Source organism: Orycteropus afer, unplaced genomic scaffold, assembly GCF_000298275.1.
Source record: "Orycteropus afer afer isolate SDZICR_OR568_19922 unplaced genomic scaffold, OryAfe1.0 scaffold00031, whole genome shotgun sequence".
Lineage (NCBI taxonomy): Eukaryota > Metazoa > Chordata > Mammalia > Tubulidentata > Orycteropodidae > Orycteropus > Orycteropus afer.
In genome coordinates, this window is record NW_006921618.1 from 4,359,279 (window position 1) to 4,371,447 (window position 12,169).

At 43.8% G+C, this 12,169-nt stretch overlaps 1 protein-coding gene across 1 annotated transcript in view; it reads right to left on the bottom strand.

Annotated features, from left to right (window-relative positions):
- Positions 1–12,169, bottom strand: part of TMCO4 (transmembrane and coiled-coil domains 4) — a 115,410-nt gene that overhangs the window by 11,016 nt on the left and 92,225 nt on the right. The window contains exon 11 of the mRNA XM_042780265.1: positions 4,076–4,193. Coding sequence (XP_042636199.1) covers positions 4,076–4,193 — 118 coding nt within the window. The remainder of the gene's footprint in view (positions 1–4,075; positions 4,194–12,169) is intronic.

Sequence of the window (12,169 nt, forward strand, 5' to 3'; positions counted from 1 at the left end):
GGGATGGACACTGGGAGGAGGTAACTATGGGGAGGAAGTGGGAGGGGAGCTGTTGCATTGTAAATTTTGGTCAATGACATGAGACAAAATATATGTGAACTGCTGTATGAAAAGTGAATTTACTCTGTAAATCTTCACCCAAATCCTAAAAAAAAAAAAAAAAGTACAAATGTAAAAGGGGTGCTCGGGAACCAATCTAAAAAAAAAAAAAGAAAATACCATGGCTGGTGTCCTCAAGGAGACCTCTTGTTCTTCAGCACTTAAAAGAGGTCATTTGCAGCCAATTTGCCCAATGCTATACATCTGATGTCCTGACTGCTGCTTCTATTGTCATCGATTGTTGTTGTTGTTGGTATGTGTCGTTGAGTCTGCCCGACTCACAGCGACCCCTCCTAGGGTTTGAGGCGGTATCATTACGGAAGTAGATTGCCCAACCTTCCTTCTGAGGAAAATTGGCTTGAACCGCCAGCCTTCTGGTTAGCAGTCAACTGCTTTAGGCACTATGCTACCAGGCAAAGTGAATCCTTTGACAACTTCAATTTCTCCATTTCTCATTGTTCTGGTTACCTAGTACCTATCTGACAAAAAATATACCACAGATGAGATGGCTTTAACAAACAGGAGTTTATTCTCTCATAATTTGGAGGCTTTCAGGCCAAGTTCAAAGTGCCACGCTCTAGAGGCTGTATGAAAACCCCTCGACCTTGGGCTTCAGCTCTGCCTCTTGTTCCTGGCCCACTGAAGCTACAGGCATCTCTTCAATCAGGCAGCTACTGGCTGCTGAGGCCAACAAGCCCAAGGTCGACAAATAAAATGGCACAGTCCCGATGTTAGCAAACCACATGGCAGGCCATTAATTTAAGTCCATTGTAAGTCCCAAGGTTGGCAGAGTACGGCAGGCTGCTGAACAACAACGTGGCTACATGTAGGGTCCAAGTGTGCCATAAGCTAGAGATCATTCCCAAAGGCTTCTCCTTATATACAGGAAGCAGACCATGTCCCTAAGGCAGCTAGCTACTCAGCTGCTCACAGTAGATTCCAACATGGAATCGATAGCCAGTCTCATCATGGGGAATAACTACCACCAGCTGCCAGCCACTCAACCAGGCCCAGCCAAGTTGACACACAAACATAACTACCACAATCACGATGCTGTTATAGGTCCAGTTGTGAGGATTTCTGTTTTCTCTATATTGAGATGTAATCCATACCACACACTATATTATTGAATCTTCATCAGTAAGTACCTCACGTCATCTTCACTTTCAGCAAGCAAAGTTATGTCGTTAGTGTATCGTAGGTTGTTAATGATTCTTTCTCCAATCCTGACACCATGTTCTTCTTCATATAGTCAAGCTTCTCAGATTATTTGTTCAGCATACAGACTGAATAAGTGTGGTGAAAGGATATAACCCTGATACACTCCCTTCCTGATTTTAAACCATGCAGTGTCCCCTTGTTCTGTTCAAATGACAGTCTCCTGGTCTATGCACAGGTTCCTCATGAGTACAATTAAGTGTTCTGGAATTTCCATTCTTCTCAATGTTATCCACAATTTGTTAAGATCCACACAATCAAATGCTTTTGTATAGTCAATAAAACTCAAGTAAACATCATTCTGGTATTCTTTGCTTTGAGCCAAGATCCATCTGACATCAGCAATGATATTCCTCAGTCCATGTCTCTTATGAGTCCAGCTTGCATTTCTGGAAGTTCTGTGTCAATATACTGCTGCAACTAGTTTTGAATTATCTTCAGTAAGATTTTACTTGTGTGTGATATTAATGATATTGTTCGATAATTTCCACATTCTCTGGGACAACAGGGAGCAGGAATACTGGCTTCCAGGGTGCATGATAAGCTCCGATCAGCAAATGGATTCACAAAGAACTTCATTAATGTAATTATAAACTTAAAAGTGTATATAGTTTAGTGGTGTTGGCTTGAATACCCCCTGCCGGCCCCCCATGTTTAAGTAGATTCATGGCAACTAAAAGGCCCTTGGGGGCCAAGAATACGAATCCCTGGTTGGAGCTCAATTTAGCTGAGGAACCAGTGTGTGCTCTTCTCTTTCCTCCTCAACTTCCTCCTCCTTTTTCCTCTCTAGAGAGAGGGCCTTAGATCTCATAAAATAATTGAAAACCAAGCTTATTAGCCTCAGGTTCTCAGCAGAACAGATGGATTTAATAAGAATTTGCTGCTTTTATACTGCACACATGCAATTTTAATTCTTTCCCTTTGCTGTTTATGAAAAGTACCAAACAACAACAACAAAAAAAACATGTGCTATAGGAATATGCCCCATAATAGTAATTTTATACTGCTACCATTTATTGGGCACCTACTAAGTGCCAGTCATTTTCCTATGTAACTTCATGGAATCTTCCCAGCACTTCTGTGTAAACCAAAAAACCCCAAACTCACTGCTATCGAGTTGATTCCAACTCATAGTGATCCCCACTGGGTTTCCAAGGCTGTAAATCTTTATGGAAGGAGACTGCCTCATCTCTCTTCCACAGAGTGCCTGGTGGGTTTAAACCACTGACCTTTTGGTTAGCAGCCGAATATCTTTACCATTACACCACCAGAGGACACTGAAATTCAGAGAAGTTGTCTTCCCAAAGTCGTACAACAGATCAATGGCAAAACAAAACAAAGTAACAAACCCACTGCTGTTGCGTCAATTCTGACTGATGGCGAACCCATATATTACAGAGTACAATGCCCTATAGGGTTTTCTAGGCTGTAATCTTTGTGGAAACAGATGACCAGGCCTTTCTTCCAAGGCTCAGCTGGGTGGGTTTGAACCGCCAGCCTTTAGGTCAGCAGTCAAGCACAAACCGCTTGTGCCTCCCAGGGACCGTGAGCAAGTGGCTGAACTATGATTTTTACCCAGGATTGCCTGACACTAAACTTTTTGTCCTTTCTTTTCCTTTTCTTTCTTGTTAGTTCAGGGCATATTTTGCTTATAAGTTAGTTTGTGCCACACACAAAGCCTTTGGTTTCCAGAGCTTCTTGGATGTGGGTACTGCAGACATAGTTCTGCACAGCTGACTGGAGTTGCTTGTTTTCCTCTTTCTTGCTGGGTGCTGGGTTTCCTGGATCTTGTTATCCGTCATGGCCCCAGCCTGGCACTCACAAAAAGTCTGCTGAGTGAACATCCAAAGTAATTGATGATAACAATAATAGTAATAGCGTCTGCCATTCATCAAGCAGCAATAGATGATAACAATAGTAACAGCATCTGCCATTCATGAAGCACGTACCAGGTGCAACTCCGTACATTGTTAAGCATCATCGCCACACTGGGGGTGGGGCTGTGACTGTGATGATACCCCTTTCACTGATGAAGAAGCTGAGGCCAGCATCATGATCCAGGTCTGTGCAATTCCAAATCATGTGCTTTTCTTGAACACTCCACCTTGGCTTTGACTTCAGGGCAAAGGGACCAGCGTCTTCTCAGGCTGAAGGCTCAGAAGGGGCTTCATTCTCTCCATTCCCAATGTCTGGCCCACTGCCTTGGCTAAAACCTCTCAGCTGTCGGTCTCAAAGCCAAAGCAAGGATTGCAACCTTCCAGCCCACAGCCACTTGTCTTTGCAGGCCCCTGGGGCTGCTACCCTGTTTGGCGTCCCCTGCCCCTGCCCCTGCTCTGACAGCTCGGCGTAGGCCCCTTCCCGTTCCACTGCCAAATAGCTAATATGTAAGCTCCCTAGTCAGCATTCAAAGAGTTCCCAACTGGGGCCCCGTGCTTTGTTCTTCAGACCAGGCCCCACTCCCCACCCACCCCCTTCCCCAGCTCTAATCATGCTGAACCACCCCTGGCTGCTCCCGTCTCCTGGAAGCTCCCAGGCCTGACATAGGTCTTCCTCCTGTTGTTAAAGATCCTGTGGGAACAGATGCTTCCCAGGTCAGAACATGTCTGGGTCCTGTTCCTAATGGGGTCAGTGCCCCACCAGTCCCTGGGATTCTCCAGCACAAGGACTTGCCTCAAGTCCGTGTCCCTAGCACAAGGCCCAGGCAACTACTAGGTGCTAAGTGTTGTCACTGCCATACTACCCTGAGGTTTGGACAGACCTGCAGTAGCCATTGATGATCCTCCCAGACACCACCTTCCGGAAAGGCTCCCAGTGCTTGGCTTCACCTTCTACTGGTGCACCCAGCAAGACGACGTCCTCAATGATCCCTTGGCAATCTGGTGAGAGACCCCATTGACAAGATATCAATGGAGGAGATGAATGCCACACACACACACATACACACACACATGTATGAACAGAACACACATGCACACACATGCACGTGTGCACACAGTAAAGCACGCAGATGTACAGGTGAGCATACATGTATACACACACCCGTAAGCATGCACACAGTGCAATACATACATATAAGCACACACATGTGTAAGTATGCACACACATGCATGCACACAAACAGGAAAGCATGTACACACATACACATGTACACACACATGTGGGCCCTGGGTCAAGTCCTGATAGACCCGATCTATTCCTGCAAAGCACCATTATCCCCATTTTAGAGTCAAGGAAAAAGAAAGCCATTTTCAAGATCACATGGCTAGTGAGTGACATAGCCCGAGTTTGAACCCAGGTCTCTTTCCATTATCCACAAGGCTCACAACCATCCATGGACTTGGATGTGACACCTCCCTTTAGGAGACTTATGGCCCCTGGATGATTGTATACACCAGGGAGGAGGCACCACAGCCTTCGTGGCAGCAGGTGTGCAGGGGTCTGTGCAGCCTGGTGTGTGTGTGGGGGGTGATGTGGAGTGTGAACTCCAGGCAGAGAGTGGCCAGCCAGGATCTCTGCATCTAAATTAGGTTTCTAGTAGCACTGACCTGCTGATTTAGAAATAGTTTAGGCTGGGGCTATTCAGAGTGAGGTCCATGGGCCAGCACTGTTCATGGACTGTTTGCCTTGAGAGTACAGAGGGGGAGAGGAAACACTTATTTCTCTCTTTGCAGACTGGTGGCAGTGCACAGGTAGGTGTGCAGACCTGATGCTGAGGCCAATGAAGGTGCACACTCAGCCCCTCACCCTCCATCCCCTTACTCTGCGTTATTTTTTTTCTCATGTCATTTGTTTATCATCTGTCTCCTCCTCTAAAATCTACGTTCAGTGAGGGTGGGGCTCCAGCTGTGTAATCACACATGTATGGACACGACGCAGAACAATGCCTGGCATGTATTTTGTGCTCAATAAATATTTGACTGGATAAGTGACTAAATCAGTATCCCTGAGGAAAGTCGGTGCATGGGCTTTGGTGTGACAAAGCCCTGAGTTCAAATCCAGCTTAGTTCTGAGCTGAGTGACTTCACCTAAGTCTTTTCACTTCTCTGAGCCCCAAGAGAATAATGATACTGGCCTGTGGGGTATGAGGACTAAGTCATGGTGTGGGGAAAGACCTAGCATAGTGAATGCACAGTACAAGTTAGCATGTCCCCTCCCTGCTCTCCAACATAAGCTCTTTAATACAGTTTGAATCCCTTACGCCTCGGTGTCATTTTGGGATATGTGCCGAGGGGCATCAGCTCCACCCAGCTCTGCCACTCAGTTGCTGAGTGACGTGGGACAGCTGGCTTCCTCTCTCTGGTCTCTGGTTTCTAACTGCAGCAGTTCCACTTCTACCTTTTTTGTTTGGGCTTGCAAGTCAGATTTTGTCCGAATAAAGGATTCCAGGCTAACCAGAGTTTGAGAACCCCAGATGCAGACGTTAAAAGATCATGTGGCACAGAATCCTGACTTCATGCCTTTGGCTGCCAGGAAGATAATGGCCAAAAGACTGAAAACTTCAATAAGCGGGCAATTTATGCCAAGTAACAAAGATAGAGTCAGACTCCTTTGTGTTGGTGACAGGCTGTCACTCAAAGGGTCCTTAGAGATCAATTAGATTTTATTCCAACTCCTTCCCTTGGTAGATGAGAAAACTGAGGCTCAGAGCATATGGGGCTTGGCCAAGCTCACAGAGCCTCTGGGAATCAAAGCTGGGACCAGAAGCCAGACTGTGGAAGAGCTGCTGGGTGCTCGGGTCCCTAGAATCATCTCTATGTTGCTTGCAGTAAGAACATGAAGCACAGTGAGCACACAGGGGTGGGGGTGGGAGATGCTCCCAAGGGAATTCCTGTCAGCATCTCTCCCAGGGGGCCAAATGGTGTGGACCCACGACTAACCCCCAAGTTGAACAGCTCTCTCTGGAAGCCGGCAAGTTTGCCATGCAGAGTGCTTTCTTTGTTTAACAGAACTCCATCGCTCAAGACCTGGCATCTGCTTTCCAGCAACGGTGCTGATGCCCGGAGGGTGGCCTCTTGTGGCCAGCAGTAGTGATAACAGCTCTCCTGATAGGGCTGCCTGAGCAACTGCTAGGATCCTGGAAGTGATTACGGAAAGGAAAAACCAAAACAACCCAAACTTCTTGCTATTAAGTTGATTTGCACTCATGGGGACCCTATAGGTTACTGAGTAGAACTGCTCCATCTAGTTTTCTTGGCCTTTTTTTTTTTTCCCCCAGTTTTATTTTGTTGTTGTTGAGAACATACAAAGCAAAAAACATACACCAATTCAACTGTATCGACACTGAGTACACTCTGAGTTGTGTAACCATTCTTGCCCTCTTTTTCGCCCTCCTCCATTAGCATAAACTCACTGCCCACTAAGGTTCCTATCTAATCTTTTGAGTTGCTGTTGTCGTTTTGATCCCATATAGATAGTTCGTAAAAGAGCATAAGGCTCAAGGCAGACATATTTTACTTCTTAATCTAAACTACTGTTTGGTTTTCAGAAGAAAGACTTCAGGGATATTTTTGGTTTAAGATTTAAAGATTATCTCAGGGCAATAGATTCAGGGGTTCATCTAGCCCCCAATGGCTCTAGAAAGTCTGGAATCCATGATAATTTGAAATACTCCACCTTTTGATCAAAGATTCTTATATGGAATCCAAGATTCCTACATGGAATCCAAGATTCTTCTACAGACTCTTTGATTAAAATGTTTAGTAATGGTAGCTGGGCACCATCCAGTTCTGGTCTCATGTCCAAGGAGGCAGTTGTTCACGGAGGCAATGAGCCCACATTGCCTAACCTCCTCCTATTCCTGACTCTCCTTCTTCCTCTGTTGTTCCAGGTGAATAAAAACCAATTGTTGTGTCTTGCATGGCCACCTTTAAGCTTTTAAGACCCCAGGAACTACACAACAAATTAGGAGGTAGAACAGAGGCATATTATTAGGCAATTACCGGGATGCCCCATGAAATCATGACCTTAAACCTCCAAACCAAGGAACCAAATCTGATGAGGTGTTTGGTTGTACACAAGCAGCCTCAGCAGCTACTCTTTTTGTTGTTGTCGTAAATATATCTATCACACAACTTTTGCCAATTCAACTTTTTACAGCTATACAGCTTATTAACAACAATTACAATACTATTGTGCAACACTACCCTTAATCAATGCAATTTTTTAATGCATTTTATTGAAATATAATTTATTGTACAGTGAAACACATAAAACTAAAGTGACATGGGCCAATGCATTATTTTTTTTTTGCAGTGTTCTCTCCCCTCCCTGCCCACCCCTGGCAACCAACAAAGAAAGTTATCTTCCATATATGAACCTTTCCTTGACTTTTTACAATAATGAACTAATACTATATCTGTCCTTTTGTGATTGACTTCTTTCACTCAGCATAATGTCCTCCAAGTTCATCCATGTTATGTGATGTTTTGCAGACTCCACATTATTCTTTAGTGCTTCATAGCATTCCATTATGTGTATGTACCATCCACTCTTCTGCTGGTGGGCACATAGGTTGTTTCCATCTTTTTGCTATTGTAAATAGTGCTGCGATGAACATGGGTGTGCATATATCTGTTCTTGTCCTGCCTTTCACCTTTCTAGGATATATACCTAGTAATGGGATTGCTAACTCTAGTGGTATCTCCATTTCCAACTTTCTAAGGAATCATCATACTGCTTTCCACAGTGCTTGTATCACTTCACAGTCCCACCAGCAGTGTATGAGAGTCCCAATCTCTCCACATCCCTGCCAGCATTTGTTATTTTCTGTCTCATTAACGATTGCCATCAGTGCTGGGGTGAGATGGTATCTCATTGTTGTTTTGATTTGCATCTCTCTGATGGCCAATGATAGTGAGCATCTCTTCACATCATGTGTTTGCTGGCCACCTGAATATCCATCCTTCTTGGTGAAGTGTCTATTCATGTCTTCTGCCTATTTTTCAATTGGATTGTTAATTCCTTTGGTGTTGAGGTATTGGAGTTTTCTATGTCTTAGAGATAAGTTCCTTGCCAGATATGTAATGACAAGTATGAATTTGTTGCTGTCATTCTGTTATGTGCTTTTTCTTGGTGTCAATTTTTTTGTTCCATATGATTTTCTGTGCTGAGCTCCTCTTGTTTATGAATCGTGTTATCATTTCTTTTGTTGTTATTGTGTTAGTATTTGCTAAATGTTTGTGGTGGTGCTCTTTTTGATTTTGACGTGAAGGTTTATCATTTTTCTTTGAGGTTACCCTGTGATTTATAGTTTTCTTCCCAAGTTTAGAACAGTCCGTTCTATCCTGTAGTTGCCTTGACTTCCCTACCATCTAGAAGTTTTGTAATGACACAGTTTTTTCCCTCTTTTTGGTTTGTAGTTGTTCTCATTTGTTGGTTCGTGTCTCTGGTTCCCTGTTTACAATCTTGTAGTAGGCTTATTTACTTTGGATACTTCCATAGCTGGGTTGGTTTCTGGGTTATATCATGTGTGTTAATGGTCAGTTGTTGGTCGTTGTTGCTTCTCTGTCCAAAGTGCACCCTTTAGCATCGCTTGTAAGATTGGTCTGGTTTTAACAAGTTCCCTTAATTTCTGCTTATCTGGAAATGTCCTAGTTTCACCATCACACTTGAGGGACAATTTTGCTGGGTACATAATTCTTGGTTGGAAATTTTAGTCTTAGTCTTACTGATTGCCCCTTGTACGTAACTTTTCTTTTTTTGCCATACTACTTTCATGATTCTTTCCTTGTCTTTGGTTTTGGTGAGTTTGATGATGATATGTCTGGGTGATTTTCTTTTGGAGCCTATTCTGTTTGGGGTTCACTGGACTTCTTGAATGCATATACTTTCATCTTTCATCATACCAGGAAAATTCTCTTCCAACAAATCTTTGACAATTTTCTCTGTGGTTTTGTTTGTCTCTTCCTGTTCTAGAATTCCAATTACACGTAGGTTATTCCTTCTGATGGTATCCCACATGAACCTTAGGCTTTCTTCATTTTGTTTTGATCTTTTTTCTGATTGTTCCCTTTCCAAAGAAGTATTGAGATATTTGCCTTCAATCTCATTAATTCTGTCTTCCATTGATTCAATTTTACTCCTTTGCCCATTCAATCTCTTACCTATTTCTGAAAATTTAGTATTAATCTTCTGGATTTCTGTCTGTAGATTTTGTATCAATTCTAATCATTCATTTATTTTGTCATTTTGTTCTTGTATTGTCTTTCAAAATTGTTCTAGGGTTTTCCTCAATTTTGTCAATGTTTTCCTTGATCTGTCTCTTGATTTGTTGAAGGTACCTAAACATAATTCTTTTGAATTCCTTATCAGGGAGTTCCAATGCTGTGTCTTCCTCAGGGATGTGTTTTGGGTCTGTATCCTTGTCCCTTGTTTCTCCTGCTTTATTTTGATTCTTTGTGTGGACTGTGATGCTCTGTTGTCTCCAAGGCATTGTGACATTTTTGTGTTTATATTTAATTGGTGATTGTATGTTGGAGTGACTTGCCCATGATTTGTTTTCTTTGTATGTTATCTACATAAGCAGGGTACTGTGCTGTGTTCCTCTATTCGCTAGTAGGCAGCACTTATACATTCACCACCTGTCTCCTTTCCCATTGTCAGCCTCCTATATGTCCCTGTCGTCCTTGGCAAACAGACTATTCTTGTTGTTGTTGTTATGTGCCATCTAGTCGGACCCGACCCATAGCGACCCCTCCTTGGGTTTCTGAGGCAGTATCACTACAGAAGTAGATTGCCCAACCTTCCTTCTGAGGAGTGGCTGGTGGATTTGAACCACCAGCCTTCTGGTTAGCAGTCAAGTGCCTTAGGCACTGTGCTACCAGAGCTCCCAACCCACTGCTGTCAAGTCAGGTCTGACTCATAACGACCCCTCCTTGGTTTTCTGAGGTGATATCACTATGGAAGTAGATTGCCCAACCTTCCTTCTGGGAAGTGGCTGGTGGGTTTGAACCACCGGCTTTCTGGTTAGCAGTCTGGTTAGCCTTAGGCACTATGCCACCAGAGCTCCTGAGACTATTCTTAGGTCTTATGTCCCTAGAATGAGAATGAGAATGCTGTCACTTTAAAATAAAAAATGTCCACCACTTGTAAAGATTCAAAATGGCTCCACCCTTGGTTGCTTTAATATCTAAAATGGCCACTGGCTGTCAACATTCAAAATGGCTGCACTCTCCGGATGGCCAAAAATCCACAGCTCAGGTTGCCTCCTTTCTTGCTGTTTCCCTTTCTAATCATAGGCCACCAGCACAGTCATCCCTGCAGCCCTTGGTGACCAGGGCTGATCTTGAGGTCAAGTCTCAGGTCCCAACACCACTTGGAAATATTCAGGCTGTTGGTCCCCTCAGAGTAGCTGACAGTCCATAGCTGACCATCCCCATGCTGACTGTTTTCGTTCTGGTTTTTCCACTAGTTGGGGCCTAATTCACTTCTGTATCCTTCCTTTCAAAGCTCAGGGCTCCAGGATTATCTTCTGTATCTCTGTCAATTGGTTTCTCTTTTCTTTGTGGAAGAGGGTCTGTGGAGCTTGTCTGCCTATCCCTCCATCTTACCAGAAGTCCAATCAATGCAGTTTTTCCCATCACTGTTAATAACCCCTTTCATCCTCCCCCCTGGTAATTGCTAATAAACTTTGGTCTCTATACATTTGCCTTTATGCTGTTCAAAAGAGGTATTTGCAATGAATAAGCTGTTGACCTTCCAAAATTCTGTCATGCGATTTCCAGCATTATTTCTATCACCAAGGCCACATTTTCCAACAACCAGTGACTCTTCTTTGTTTCCAGCTCTTGCATTCCAGTCACCAGGATATGATTAGTCCAAGGATATGATGGCTTTTGAGACCAGGAGAACTAGATGGTGGCTGGCTACAATGTCAATCACTCGGGAAGGGATCATAACTCAAAATCCTGGATAGAGTGGGAAGAAAAATGTGGAACAAAACACAATAATGACCAGAACTACTGACTGGATGAAGTCTTGTGGGACCCCCAAGACTATGGCCCTGGGACACCCTAGGATACCCTTTGGGCCTGGGATAGGACTCACTCCCAAGGACTGGCCCTCAGCCCAACAGTAGAAAGAATTACATTCAGAATACCCAACTCAGGGCGATGCACCCACCCACTATACAGAGATATGCCACTTGGAGCAATTGGCCATGCAGCACCAGAGGGGCAGCATTCATATGGAGGGAAAGCTGGACAGACAGGAGTGCATAGTTAAGGGCACAGGGAAGGGGGGGTCACAGGGAAGGGAGGGGAGGAGAGTGGGCTAGGGTTGGGGATGATAACTGGGGCATGAAATCAAATGTACACAAACCATTGAATGTAAAACAAATCTGCTCTGTAAATCTGTACCCAATGCACAGTAAATAAATAAATAAAATATCATTAACTGGCAAGGGAAAAAAAAAACAAAAACAAAGAAATCTTTACATGAGAAAATGGACACTCAGAAAAGGCAAGTGATGTTCCATGCCAAACACAGGGCTGTACTTTGAACCAAGGTTGGACTTCGACCCAAGGTCTGTGGGCTCACAGGCCTGGGCATCTTCCACTGCCCCACCCTGCCTCTGCTTCTCATGAGACGAGCACTTTCTAGCCCACAGGTCAGTTTTGGGGACATATCAATGTCAGAGAAGTTCTTTTTATCTTTTATCTAATTAGGGAGGGGTTTGGACAACAGGTGCATTAGTCAATCTAGGAAGACAGTGGGTGGTACAAAAAGAAATGAAGACAGATAGGTGATGGATGGATGGCTGGATAGATAGGGATAGAAAAAGATTAGAAGGAAATGCTATAAAATGTTAACAACTGTTTTGGGGTGAATTTATGTCTGATTTCATTTGTATTTT